The 15,000-nt window shown below is 44.4% G+C and overlaps 1 protein-coding gene and 1 long non-coding RNA gene across 5 annotated transcripts in view; one reads left to right on the forward strand and one right to left on the reverse strand.

Moving 5' to 3' along the window:
* The window catches only part of LOC115545884 (uncharacterized), a 9,643-nt gene extending 1,235 nt beyond the window's left edge, over positions 1-8,408 (reverse strand). The window contains exons 1-2 of the long non-coding RNA XR_003977152.1: positions 7,970-8,408; positions 6,174-7,416 (exon numbers count right to left, since the gene is read on the reverse strand). This is a non-coding gene — a long non-coding RNA (uncharacterized LOC115545884). The remainder of the gene's footprint in view (positions 1-6,173; positions 7,417-7,969) is intronic.
* The window catches only part of LOC115545882 (protein unc-13 homolog B), a 57,688-nt gene that overhangs the window by 25,403 nt on the left and 17,285 nt on the right, over positions 1-15,000 (forward strand). For all 4 annotated transcript variants that reach the window (XM_030359359.1, XM_030359360.1, XM_030359362.1 and 1 more), the window contains 9 exons: positions 6,160-6,275; positions 6,648-6,811; positions 7,273-7,423; positions 10,730-10,798; positions 12,608-12,697; positions 12,963-13,103; positions 13,495-13,709; positions 14,001-14,086; positions 14,929-14,961. In XM_030359359.1, coding sequence (XP_030215219.1) covers positions 6,160-6,275; positions 6,648-6,811; positions 7,273-7,423; positions 10,730-10,798; positions 12,608-12,697; positions 12,963-13,103; positions 13,495-13,709; positions 14,001-14,086; positions 14,929-14,961 — 1,065 coding nt within the window. The remainder of the gene's footprint in view (positions 1-6,159; positions 6,276-6,647; positions 6,812-7,272; positions 7,424-10,729; positions 10,799-12,607; positions 12,698-12,962; positions 13,104-13,494; positions 13,710-14,000; positions 14,087-14,928; positions 14,962-15,000) is intronic.

Here is a 15,000-nt window from a genome sequence, read left to right on the forward strand (position 1 = left end):
AAATTTAAGGACGTTTTCCTTCATGTTGACGTGATAGCTGACCATTATCGTCTCTCTTGCATGAAATGACCTACACTTGAATGATCTTGAACGCTCAAAAAATGTATATACATTTTAAACGGATTATGCAAACTGAAAATATGAAGTTTTTCTAACTTGGCATCTATTTGCGCTTTTCCACTATGGGTACTGACATACTCTTAATCCGCTTTTTGCTTCGTTATCCAGTCGAGATTTAAGTACCACTCGATGTACCTGTTTGTCATGGCGCCGCCACATGAAAGCAACGCCTCGCATTCCCCGTTCGTCAGCTACCAAAGAGAGGAACGTCTGCACCTCAATAGCTAACCACAATGTGTTTTTTTCGGTTTGCCATATTCTTGCTCCACAGGGCACATCATCCTCATCAGGGGCAACCTAGGGCACACAATAATTTTTGTTCACGTGTAAAGGGCAGCCAATAAGGCACTTTCTCTCATTTTCACCACCATAGAGGGCACTTTAGCACACTTTTTCAACCATGGGGACACCAGACGGGCAGAAGGGCACTAGAAGGGCACCAGACGGGCAGAAGAGCACTAGAAGGGCACTATAAGGACCAGACGAGCAGAAGGGCACTATCAGGGCACTAGAAGGGCACTAGAAGGGCACTGGAAGGGCACTGGAAGGGCACTAGAAGGACCAGACGGGCAGAAGGGCACTATCAGGGTACTAGAAGGGCACTGGAAGGGCACTGGAAGGGCACTAGAAGGACCAGACGGGCAGAAGGGCACTATCAGGGTACTAGAAGGGCACTAGAAAGGCACTGGAAGGGCACTAGAAGGACCAGACGGGCGGAAGGGCACTATCAGGGTACTAGAAGGGCACCAGACGGGCAGAAGGGGACTATTAGGGCACTAGAAGGACCAGACGGGCAGAAGGGTACTATCAGGGTACTAAAGGGGGCACTAAAAGGGCACCAGACGGGCAGAAGGGGACTATAAGGGCACTCATTAAGGCACGTCATTGAATTTTCTTGTTCTAGAGGGCACATCATCATAATTTATTGTATGAAGGAGCACCCTAGAGGGCACCTAATCATGTTTTGCACGTGAAAAGGGCAGCCAATAAGGCATTTCCTCTCGTTTTCGACACTCTTGAAGGGCACTTTAGCGCGCTTTTTCAAACATTGAGCCACGAGGGGGGGCGGTCGCCAAATTAACCAAATAACAAAGAAGAGTAAAACACTTGCGTTACAGTCCTGGTGCTTTATATCTAAATAATATAGTATAATACATAGATATCTATATCATGTAATACATATTATCACGGCCAAAAGCTGTGTGTGCCTCCAGACGGTATTATGTATGACAAAAACGACTGCGTCGGGTTCTCCGATGTCGCTGGTTCTTCCACTTCCACATAAATCTGAAGCAGACGCTGCCCGCTGCTGGCTGCCGTCTGCCGGATGCCCTCTGCTGGCTGCCGCTGCATGCTGCCTGCTGCCTGCTTCCCGCTGCCCGCCGCTGGCATCCCCCTGGCAACAATCCCCCAATTCCTTCTCAACCATGGCTCAGATATCCCAAACTACAGTCTTGTTGTGGAAATACCACAAACGTCAAAGAACCGACGTGTTACGCGCCATAACACCAACAGCAGAACGGTTATCCAAATAACAAAGAAGTGTACAACACACCAATTCTCTGGGCGGGCAAGGCAGAGAAAGGGGAGGTAACTTGGCCCCTTATGACGTCATATGGGGCCACATTGCAAATCAGCGCGCCTGAGCTTCCATTTTTTCAAAGGCGAGCAGGATACCTAGTGCTCGTTTTACACCGAATGCAAGTTTAAGCCACTGGGGGACGATAGGCAGGCTAGGGGAACTCATGAAGTGAGATTTTCATGCGCACGTGTGCCTCCATCTGTTTAAGCACACGCAAACTAAACACGTAACGCATAATACTGTCCCTTGCAATGTATATTAAAGGGGGAACACATGCATATTAGGAACACAAGTCGATAACGATAATGTATACAATGCTGGTAAGAAACGATGTGTGTTAATGTACTGCCGCATATCATTAAATAGACCCACAGTTGCGGCCACAGGACATTTCATTTCCATGTTAAGGGTTAGGCAAGGCAAGGCAAGGCAACCTTATTTATATAGCACTTTTCATACACAAGGCAGACTCAAAGTGCTTATCATATAAACATACAATAAAATAAAATAATAGATAAGTAAAAAAAAACATATGCAAAGAAATGAGTAAAATAGAAAGTGCAATGTATTTAAGATCAGATCAACAGTCTCTCTGGTACCCACGTCGGGACTCCAACCCGACCTAAAGGAATTTGGTACCCACGTCAGAACTCCAACCCGACCTAAAGGAACTTGGTACTTTCTCTGGGACTCCAACCCGGATTCTAATCAATTTCTATTCTAGGCTAGGACTCTATTCTAAGACTCTAACCCAGGCACACGTCGGAACTCTATCCACGAACCAAGGCTTTATTCTGGGACTCCAACCCAGACAGACGTCGGGACTCTAACCCAGACAGAACTCTGAGTAAAATAAAAAGGGCAATGTATTTAAGATCAGATCAAGTCTCTCTGGTACCCACGTCAGGACTCCAACCCGACATAAAGGTACTTGGTACTTCCTCTGGGACTCCAACCCGGACTCCTTATAGGACTCTAACCTAGATTCTAGGACTCTAACCCAGACACACATCGGGACTCTAACCACGAACCAAAGGCCTTATTCTGGGACTCCAACACCAGTCAGACGTCGGGACTCTAACCAAGACAGAACTCTGGTCTTTCTCTGGGACTCCAACCCGACCTAAAGGAACTTGGTCCTTTCTCTGGGACTCCAACCCAGATTCTAGGACTCCAACCAAGACAGAACTTGGGTCTCAACCCTTATCCTTTCTCTCTGGTATCAGATCATGTGTCCTTCTGGTAAAAATAGAAAATAAAGGGAAAGTTAAAAAGGCATTTTAGTAATAAAATAGAAAATAAAGGCAAAGTTAAAAAAAGCTTTTTAGAAAGTGCAATGTATTTAAGATTAGCAGAAAGCTAAAGCAAACATAAACGTCTTCAATCTTGTTTTAATGGTGCTCAGAGTTGGGGCAAATCTTAAATCCTCAGGGAGTTTATTCCAGCTATTTGTTGCATAGTAACTAAATCCTGCTTTCCCCTGTTTCGTGTTTACTCTGGGGATAATTAACAGATTGGTCTCAGAAGATCTCAGTGTTCTTGAAGGCTTATGTAGTGGAAGCATATCAGTTAAATATTTTGGGCATAAACCATGTAGGGATTTATAGGTTAGCAACATGATTTTAAAATCAATTCTCTGACCTACAGGAAGCCAATGTAACGATTTAAGAATTGGTGTAATATGTTCAAATTTTTTGGTCTTTGTTAGAACTCTAGCAGCAGCATTCTGAACAAGCTGAAGCTTCCTTAGAGTTTGTTTTGGGAGACCTGTAAGGAGACCATTGCAGTAATCAAGCTTACTAGTGATAAAGGCATGTACAAGTTTTTGTAAGTCTTCGGTGGACATGAGCCCTCTTAAGTCTTGCTACATTTTTAAGATGATAATATGCAGATTTGGTAACTTATATGATGTCGAAATGTAAATCAGAATCCATGATAACCCCTAGATTTCTGGCTTTGATTGAGGTTTTCAGGGACAGAGAGTGAGGTGTTGGGTTACTTTAAGCCTAAACACGTAACGTTTTAGCACCACATACTATTATCTCTGTTTTGTCCTCATTTAGTTGAAGGAAATTCCGGCACATCCAGTCTTTCACTTGCTCAATGCACTGGCACAGCAGATCTATTGGCCGATCGTCATTTGGTGATAGCGATACATAGATTTGCGTGTCATCAGCATAGCAATGATGGTCAATATTGTTATTTTGCATGATTTCCCTAGTCTGAGCATGAAGATTGTTGAATAAGGAGGGTCGTAAGATCAAACCTTGTGGGACTCCACATGTCACGTTGGTTGATTCTGATACAAAGTCGCCAATGGAAACAAAGTAGTTCCTATTTTGTAGGTAGGACCTGAACCAATTTAAGACTGTGCCTGAAAGCCCCACCCAGTTTTCTAGCCTGTCCAAAAGTATTGTATGGTCTACAGTGTTGAATGCAGCCCTGAGGTCTAGTAGCATTAGTATTGAGGTTTTGCAAGAGTCTGTGTTAAGACGGATGTCGTTTACAACTTTAATAAGGGCGCGCTCAGTGCTGTGCAGGGGTCAAAATCCTGATTGGAAGGTGTCATAGCAACCAGTTGATGCCAGGAAGTGATTAAGTTGCTGGAGGACAACTTTTCAATGATTTTACTTAAGAAGGGTAGATTTGATATTGGTCTGTAGTTGTTAATAATAGAGCTATCTAGGCTCCGCTTTTTTAAAAGGGGTTTAATAACTGCAGTTATCAAGGCTTTCGGGAAGTTGCCTGACTGGAGAGAGTTGTTAACTATCTGCAATATGTCTATTGCTAGGCAGTCAAAAACATTCTTAAAGAGGTTGGTAGGTAAAATATCAAGGCAACAGGTGGATGGCTTTAGTTGTGTCACAATTTCCACAAGAGTTTTAGAGTCTATAACTTTAAAGCATGCCATCCCTGCCACATTGCTTTTGCCTGAACAGGGTGGTAGTCCTACATTTTTGTTTGAAGTGGAGATATTGATGGCGCGTCTGATGCCTTAAATTTTATCAGTTTAAAAAACTGCAAACGCATTGCATTTCTGTGTAGAATGGAGATCAGGTGGAATTTGTGTTGGGGGGTTGGTCAGTCTGTCAACAGTTGCAAATAGGGTTTTTGCATTATTAGTATTGGTTTTAATGATATTGGAGAAAAAGGTTCCTCTAGCACTTTTGTCTAAATTGTAGGCACGGAGGCTCTCTTTATAGATATCATGGTGAATATGAAGTTTTGTTTTATGCCTATGCGTTCAACCTTCCTGCATTCTTTTTTCTGTGCTGTTACAGAAGCAGCTTTTCTCCAGGGTGCCTTTTGCTTTCCAGAAATCGTTTTAACCTTATAAGGTGCAATGACATCTATGACTTTCAAAATTTTCAAATTAAAGTTTTCTCCAAGATCATCAGCAGAACACGGGTTGAGAGGTGGTAGCAAGGAGATGTCCTTTTTAAAAAGTACCTTAGTTTCTTCATTGATATACCGTTTTTTGACAGTATTTGATTTTGTCTGTATGTCGGGAATAAAATATAGATTAAAGAAAACGAAAGTGGTCAGACACGGAAGGATCAGTCACAGAGAGATCAGAAACATTGAGGCCCTTTGTGATAACCAGGTCTAGAGTGTGCCCCTTACAATGAGTAGCCTCTGTCACATGTTGAGAAAGTTTTTTTGAACACTTATCATTCAAATCATCAGTATGGAAATTGAAGTCACCAGTTATAACTAGACAGTCAAAGTCTGTGGAGATGCTAGACAATAATTCTGTGAAGTCATCGACTTTTTTTTGCAGAGTATGTGGGTTGCCTGTAAATAATTAATAGGAGAACTCTGGGGGAGCCTTTTAATACAGCACAAAGGTATTCGAATGATGGAAAATCACCAAAGGGTTAGGTTTAGGGTGTTTCTTTGTTGCAATTTACATGACGACTTAGTATTTCGGAAGTTGTAGAATAATTCGCTATTCCATGTGTGAATTAGGCCATATTATTGTGTATTGTGAATAGCCTACTGGTGTGTAAGCTTACGTTGCAGTTCCGACCTGCCACGGTACGTCAAAATAGCAACACATACTGCGCTATCCGCTAGTGCACTTAGACCAGGTATTTTTCGGTCAGTTGCGCAACTGCTTTATCGATCTGTAAGATAGCACCATGTATCATTTGCGCTGGAACACGCCTCTGCTTTTCGCTGACACGCTTCTCAGGGCGCAAGTTCAGTGGCGCGAGTTTGCTGCGGGGGAAAATCAGCTTTGCACCGGTTGCGAAATAGCAACGATACATGCGTCGGTGTAGAAAGTCAATTGCGCTGGGTGCTGGATAGGGTCCTATAACTCAAAGAACAATAACTATATAACTACTTGCAGGACGCCCCTAATGTGTAGTAACTATCATCCCCTTCTATCTCCACACAGAGAAGAGGACACCCCTAGTGTGTAGTAACCACCATCCCCTACTATCTCCCCACAGAGAAGAGGACCGACCGGTCAGCCGTGTCTGGGGCGATCCGTCTGCAGATCAGCATGGAGGTCGATGGGGAGAAGACAGTGGCTCCGTACCACGAACAGTACACCTGTTTACATGAGGTACATACAGCACAGTCTACACAACAGTTGTACAGTACACCTGTTTACATGAGGTACACACAGCACAGTCTATACAACCTATGTACAGTACACCTGTTTACATGAGGTACACACAGCACAGTCTAAACAACCCATTTACATTACACTTGTTTACATGAGGTACATACAGCACAGTCTCCACAACGTGTGTACAGTGAGTGCACCTGTTTACATGACGTACACAGACACAGCACACCTGTCCCTGCCCCATGTAACCTTTACCACACATACACCCCCTAGACACACATGTAACCTTTATCAATATAGTTTTTTTCATCCAAGAATTGGTCTTCCATGACATGCTCATGACCCAGAGAGTGATTTCCCCGTCAGAGCATTTTCCAGTACTCAACGTACGTGGAGGGCGGCGGCGTGGTGAAGGTCCCGGCCGCCCGCGGGGACGATGCCTGGAAGGTGTACTTCGACGAGCTGCAGCAGGACATCGTGGATGAGTTCGCCATGCGCTACGGCATCGAGTCTATCTACCAGGCCATGACGTAAGAACCCTAACCCAACCCTAACCCTAACCTAACCCTAACCTCTACCAGGCCATGATGTAAGAACACTCACCCAACCCTAACCTCTACCAAGCCATGAACTAATAACCCCAACCCAAACCTAACTTAACCCAAACTCAACCCCAAACAAAGCCATGACCTATGAACCCTGACCCAATCCTAACCTCTACCAAGCATTGACCTAAGAGTTCGTTATAGATAGGATGGGGTTATTCCATGGTGATGTGTGTCGTTTGGATTTGTTGCAGGGTGTTAAGGTAGCATGGGGTGGTAAAAATCCTTAAATACTGAGAACAAACTAACACAATATATAGATATTGAGATTCATTCAAAGCAATTCAATACACACAAAAGGCAACGGAAACAAACGCCTTCCAATGTGTCTGTCTCGCTGCACCATAGTAATTCATTGTGTCTCTCTCTGCGTCTCTCTCCTTCAGTCAGTTCTCCTGCCTCTCCTCTAAGTACATGCTGTCAGGCCTTCCGGCTGTGATGAGCACCCTGCTGGCCAACATCAACGCCGTGTTCGCCCACCCCACCGCCTCCACCAACGCCACCGCACAAGACCGCTTCATCGCCTCCAACTTTGGGGTGAGAACACACACGGACACATGAACACACACCTAATGCACAAATGGTTATAGTAAGCTATGATTATGCCTACTGGCCTTATGTCAGCACATATAAGCACATATCACATCCAACCCTCCACACACGCATCAAATCTGACCACGGTTGAGCCAGCCGCTACATTTAATGTACGCCCATATTGCGACCTTAACGGTAACTGCACAGAGAAGACCAGCTTCCGGTTTTCAAATTAAAATGAGTATTAAAAGGCAATTCTGACTGGTTGCCTTATTTATATTGACTTATTTATTATTTATTATTATGGGAGGACCATTCAAAGCTAATAGAAAGAGGTGTGTCTTAATCAGCCTGTTTAGTCGTGTGATCCACCACTGATTTGGAGTCATAAGGTCACATGACCTGGGCGCTATTGAGAAAAAATGCTGTATTTTTCATAGAAATATTAATATAAATTATGAGGAATATTCACATGACTACACAGAATAATACAGCATTTTAGCTCTGTAGCTCCCAGATTAGCATTCATTTATACAGATTAGCCTTTACCTTAAAACAGAAGCGACCACACAGGCCTGGGATCAGCTTCCTTTGCTGTTGGTCCAGAAGCCCATGATGTGGGCAGGCGATGACCTGAATTAATCCAGGATGTGATGAAGGGTGCTGGGTCGAATCTCTCCAAAGGGGGTCCATTAAGATCCACAAAGAGGAGTGAGGAGAGGCTGTTTTCACGCAGTCCTTTGCGGGTCTTGCTGTCAGTGTCATTACCTTCATCAGCGGCCTCTGAGCTGTCGGCGGGCTTTCACCGGCAGCAGTCCCCTCTAGTGCAGCGGTGGTGGTGTCGTTGTCCCCAACAGTGCCGCAACTAGACCATTTTTGGGTGGACTCAAGCCCACCCAAAACTTGCCTTAGCCCACCCAATCATTTCGTCCTCAAATCTAATATTCTACCTTTTTTTTTTACACAAGCAATGAGAGAATGGATGCTGTACACTAATGAACAGGCACAAATGGGCTAGTGAAATCGAGCGCAACCTTCCTGCAGGAATCTCTAAGCTCTGATTGGTGGGCTTTTTTGGCCATTTTTGCAAAATTACTTGAAATCCTTATCATAACCCACTTACAGCCACTGAGTTAGAAGTACTGACATGAAAATTAAACAAGTCAATCATCTGTGGAACGGGCAGGGCTCGAAAAACTCCATGTACTTGGAATGGGTGGAGTCAGAGTCAGCGTTGTAGGAGAGGGGGTAGGACCATTTGAGTTGTGTATTTTCAAAATCGGCTGGCGTTTCGCAAATCCCATACCCAACCTTTAACATAGTTTCTGCTTTTTTGTCTGTCAAAAAGGCTTGCTAGTCTTTATCAGAAAATCCACGATTTCCAGCTGTATTATAACATGAACAGCTAATAATAATAATAATAATCATTTTAAAACCTTGACATAATCTGTCAGATGACTATTAAATGACAGTTGACCACAAGGCGATTCTATCTATGCCTCCTCTTGAATTGCTTCATGGTTTAGTCGGCAGGGGCTTGTAATGCTGCGTAGCATGATAAGCATGATAAGGTGCAAGGAGCAGAATAAGTTGACATGGGTGCTAATTTTGAGTTGAAAAAAAACGCTGGCATTATTTTATCAGCTGAGGGCATGTTCATTGCCATAACAACGTGAGCTAATCAACAAGTACAACATGTTCTAATACTATGAGACTCATGAAAACGCCCTCAGCTTATAAAAGGTGTCGGGTGGGGGGGGCAAGCGGCAGACGGGACTTAGTGTCTTATTTATTTATTTATTTTATTAAGTTACTTATTTTATTTTAAATAAATATAATACCAAGGTTTAGAAGTTTTACAAGAATTTTGATCGTACTAAGTCATGACAGAGGGACTTGGTGTCTTTATTCAATGCTTGAAAGATGAACATATATCATTTTTTTTTAAAGGGAATGAGCTGATGAAGCTGACCAGTGACCAATGTTTACTGTTTAAAAATATTTTTAATTAATTGGAAACCCCAGTGATGGAAACCCCATACATATTTTGTTTTAACTGAAAATTAGCACCCTTTGTTTTTTGCATAAGAACAAGATTTTTTTGCATCAGAAGTTTTATAAAAAATTGTGGGTCCCTGAAAGTGAGACAACGTAGTTTATTGCTCCCGAAATAGTGGTATGTTTCTCATATTATTAATCTAGTACATGTTGTACCAATTGGTTTCAGTAACTGTGTAAATAAAAAAAAGGGGGAAATATGGTCATTTTTGAGTGAAACTTACGCAAAGGAAATTTAATATACCTCAAATCTGTTATTACAGTTCACATCCATTGATTATTCCTTCATCCAAACCTTATTTTTTCCTTTCATCACTTTAGTGATTCAGAATTGCATTATTTAGCTGACACTGCCAGCTTTTGGCTTAGACATACAACAGCATAGTAACTAATAAAATAAAAATCTTGGACAGGACTTTATATACTTCATATACCCCTGTGGCTTCCTGGGGTGGAGCCCCCCCAAAGGTCAGAACCTAGAATCGCCCCTGGTCCCCAAGCTAGCATCTGCCGAAGAACTCGCTTCTTGCTGCTCCTCAGAGTCATTCGTCTTCTATTTCTTTGTAAATCCGAAATTTGTGAGTAGGTTTCCCTGTTTTCTTTTAGACACGACTGCAAAACATGTAATACGAAATTGCGCGGGTCCAGCGGCTCTCCGATGTCTGATTTTACGTGACGTTTAAGACATAGCGCCCCCATGCTTCGATGGTGAGGACAATAATTGCATGCAGGCCGGTATCTTTATGAAGATGATGAACCACCCTCTTGCGCAAATCTTACATTAAAAATAGCCACATTTTACACGTGATCCATGATTATGCAATACAAAAACAAAAAGTAAATGCATTGGAAAAAACAGCATTTTGCCAATATTTTAGAGACCCCCCCAAGATTTCACAAATCATGTTTTCAGGGGGGCTCATGTGTCATTAAGGGGGGCTGAGACCCCCCTGGCCCCACCGTAGTTCGCACCCTGGTTGCTGTCAATTTCTTTGATTTGGCGTTTTTTTTAAATTACTTTTCTCTAATCGTCTTGGTAACACAATCAGGCTGGGATCTAAGGCTGGGAGGTTCAATATGGGGTCATGGCTTTCTACTGATAATCTTCCTTTTCACCTCTCTCTGTTTTTTTGTGTGTGTGTGTGTGTGTGTGTGTGTGTGTGTGTGTGTGTGTGTGTGTGTGTGTGTGTGTGTGTGTGTGTGTGTGTGTGTGTGTGTGTGTGTCTCTCTATTTCTGTCACTCTAAAACAGAAGGACCGTTTTGTGAAGATCATCGACAAGCTCCACAATTCCCTGCGTATCGACCTCTCTATGTACAAAGTAAGTCCATTCATTTACCTATCTATGAACAGAGTAAGTCCAATCACTAAGTTATTAAATTCGTTAAACTCTCCATCTGCATAGTTTGTCCATCCATTACCTCTCCATGTTTGTGTTTTAAACCACTCCAGAACGGAGAAGTTCGTTATATATACCCAGAACTACAGCTACAAACACAACTAAACGTACATGACTATAACATAAGGTTATATGATGAATACTGTGTGTGCCAGTAATATATGGCAGGAGAGACTTTATGAAACTCTATCAGCAGTATACGATATTGGTTAAGGTGTACAGGGAAGGTGGTCCTAGCCCTTAAGAAAAGTTTCTGCTGTGACTGTCCACAGTCGGCAGGTCAGCGCTGTCTGGAAAGTAGATGGTCTCAAGATGGTTGCTATATCAACTGGCTAGCTACGCAGCGACATTGCATGTTTCTCTGATGAAGATAGTGGGAGAATGCGCATATGTTTGGTTTGCTCGGTCCACTGACTTTGGCGGGCTCAGCTCCCGGTGGTCCTTGAACCATCCTCAGACTTTATACACGTCTGACACATTCGAATGATAAAATATTCCCATTTCTGGGGGGGAAATGCAGCTTGCATTTAAACGAAAATTCCTTGTTTCATATGCCTTCTGGAGGGACTTCTGTGTGCCTGGCACACCTGGCATCCTGGTAGGCCTTGATCACCTCACACCAGTGGGGAGAAGTTTTTACCGCCTTGCAGCCCGTATACCTCAAACATTTACACAAAGCGACTTACAACCATTCATTCACACACCGACGGCGGAATTGTTGCACCAGGAAGTGTTACGATCTAACGGGGGGGAACCCAAGCGCAGACACAGACAACAGAGGTTGAATTAAACCAGAGGTTTATTGTAGGGAGGATGTTAGCAGTAGGGAATAAACAGGAGGTGGACAGGCAAGGATGGATGACAGGCAGGCAGCGCTACTGGCAGGTAGGCAGGTGGAGGAGCACACAGGGTGGATGGCAGGCGGTTACGGGGTTGTCGATCCTGGAGCAAGGAGAACACAGACATTAAGAACAGAACGTAGCATGGAACACAACATTTATTTAGAAACACAACATTCACTATGCATAGACTGGTTTTCTACCACTGTGGTTGAATCAACTATCTGGCGATGAGTGGCTGAGGAACGATGGGGGGACGATGACCGGAGATGGATGGCAGGTATGCAAGACGAGCAGGTGTAGAGCCAGAGAAAACGAGGCAACTCCTTGCCAAAGAGGAGGAGACAGAGAAGAGCATCTGCTCTGTCAAGGCCGTACCAGGAAGAGCGTTTTCGATGCATTCCTTGGTGGTTCCTTGGAAGTCAATGTTTGATAGGTAGTGTAAATGCCACAGTTCTGGAAAGTCAACATGAAACATATTACCAAACACAGGCAACATATTTTATGTCGCAGATAGTGACTTGTGGGAACAGCAAAGGGTTCTATACATAGAACATACTATCACATACACAAATAATCCCTTTAGGGCTGGATTCTACGCATATGTTGATAGTATCTCATATGCATATAGGATGTGCAGATGTAAATATCTACATTCAACAACTGCCAGGAGATGGCTAAACAAGACACAATTTTGGCTTGTAAGCAGAATTGAATGCGGTTGACATTGAAAATATAGTTAAATATCTTAGATCAGGTTGTGTATCGTGAGCAGCATTCCCTCTGCAATGTAGCGTACAGGCTTAGCACGTCATTGCGAATGTAAATCGGTTGTGTGTTAAGGTGTATTATACTCTGTATGTGTGTTTGTGTTTGTGTGCTTGTGTTTCAGAACAACTTCCCTTCCACCAGTAAGCCCCGCCTCCAGGACCTCAAGTCAACGGTGGACCTTCTGACCAGCATCACGTTCTTCAGGCTGAAGGTGAGAACACTACTAGTACTGTCTCTACGAAGACTATAAGACCCATCTACTAAAACTGTCTCTAGGATCACTACTAGACCCATGTACCTGATACTGTCTCTAGGATGCCAACATTGAACAAGACCCATGTACATCTATGTACCCGATCGTCAAAGTGCATCGATGATACTGAAGGATGTAGTATTACATTTACTACATCTAGTCATGCTCGTTGATATGGACGTTCCTGTGGTTCAGAGTGGTTCTATGTCTGGTGGTCCCCCAGGTTCTGGAGGTTCCCAGGCCCCCGCGGGCCTCTCAGGTGGTCAGGGACTGTGTGAAGGCCTGCCTCACCTCCACCTACGACTTCATCTTCAACAACTGTGTGCAGCTTTACAACTCTCAGTTCCAGCCTATACTCCCACCGGTCAGTAACACACATACACACACACACACCAACACACACATACAACTAACACACGCACGCACACACGCACGCACGCACGCACGCACGCACGCACGCACGCACGCACGCACGCACGCACGCACGCACGCACGCACGCACGCACGCACGCACGCACGCACGCACGCACGCACGCACGCACGCACGCACGCACGCACGCACGCACGCACGCACGCACGCACGCACGCACGCACACACACACACACACACACACACACACACACACACACACACACACACACACTAATACAATGCACCAATACCATACAAGCACCTACATGCAACAGAACACGTTGGATATCCACTTTCAGTAGCAACATCTACTCAGTTCTCTTTCTAACAACCTCTTCTGTAGCCTGAAATAGAGACAAAGAAGGCCATGGAGGAGACGGAGAAGGGAGAGGAGGAAGAGAGGGAGGGTCCCGAGGAGAAGAAGGAGGAGAAGGAGGAGAGCCCGCCTGCAGAGAAGGAACCCAGCATCCAGAGCCTGGACTTCTGGCCCAAACTCATCACCCTCATCGTGTCCATCATCGAGGAGGACAAGACCTCCTACACACCCATCATAAACCAGTGAGTTTGTCCAACGTCATGCTTAGGTCACGGTGAGGTCACAGTGAGGTCACAGTCCCCCATCCAATGAATTGGTGATTTTGCTTTGTCCTGATGGACATAATTGGACATAACAACATAATATACATAATATTTATTCACTCATTTAACTTATTTACTATATATTATTGCTCACTAAGTATTATTAATTATTTTATTTTATTAATTAATTGAAAAGATAATTACTTAAAACAAACTGGCAAGGGCGTGCGTGCATATTTTAACCCCTAACCCCCTGACCCTAACCCCTAGGTTTCCCCAGGAGCTGGATGTTGGGAAGCTCAGCGCTGAGGTCCTGTGGAGCCTGTTTGCTCAGGATATGAAGTCAGCTCTTGAAGGTAACGGACTCAAGCTGAACTAACAGCACATGAATGACATGAAACTTGACTCAGACTCGTGTGGGCCTACACACTTATGATCAGGCTGTACCAATAACCTAACACTGTCTAGTTATACAATGTCCATCACTTATACTGATGGATGATAGTAGTAATCAATAAGAAGCTCAGCCTCCACAGCCGCCACCACCCTCACCTTTCTCTTCCTGTCCTGACCTCTTTGCTGGCTGGGTCACAAGTGAGCCCCGTTACTCTAACCTCCACCATGACCTCTGGCCAAAACCCCTCAGCCACCTCCCCTCTTTATTGAGGACCAGGGAAATGGACGAGGCTGGCTTGAAGCTTAGCCCAGCGCCAGGAATGAGTTCTCCCAGACCCTTCAAGATCCCTTTGCTCCCCGGGAAAGAGGTTATGGTTCCAGTGAGGGGGGCTCTGGTCTCCCCTGGGGTGTGGGTGCCGGTGCGGTGCCTCCTCCAGCAGCTTGTGGGGCTTCTCTGCCCAGCTGGGAGGCCCCTGCCGTGTGCTTCAGACAGGAGGGACAGAAGAGGAAGCAGAGAAGGATCGCTCCTGTGGCTCAGGAGAAAGTCCAGGGGGGTCTCTGACTGTTGACCCTGAACCTGATCTGGTTCATATATGACATTATTTATTACTTCAATGATATTATTGTACATATACGTGGGTCATTTATATAACTATTTGGGAGACTTGGGACTTGACCTAGACTGGCATTCAATGACTTGATGGTGCGTGCATGCGTGCGTGCGTGCGTGCGTGCGTGCGTGCGTGCGTGCGTGTGTTGGTTTTCTGTCCTTTCATCTTAATTTAAATTTTCTTCTCTCTAGTTCTGGACGTCAACCAACCACACTGGAACAATGGTGAGCTACGACCACCCAGAGATACACTCAAGAGACTAG

This window comes from Gadus morhua, chromosome 6, assembly GCF_902167405.1.
Source record: "Gadus morhua chromosome 6, gadMor3.0, whole genome shotgun sequence".
NCBI classification, from domain to species: domain Eukaryota; kingdom Metazoa; phylum Chordata; class Actinopteri; order Gadiformes; family Gadidae; genus Gadus; species Gadus morhua.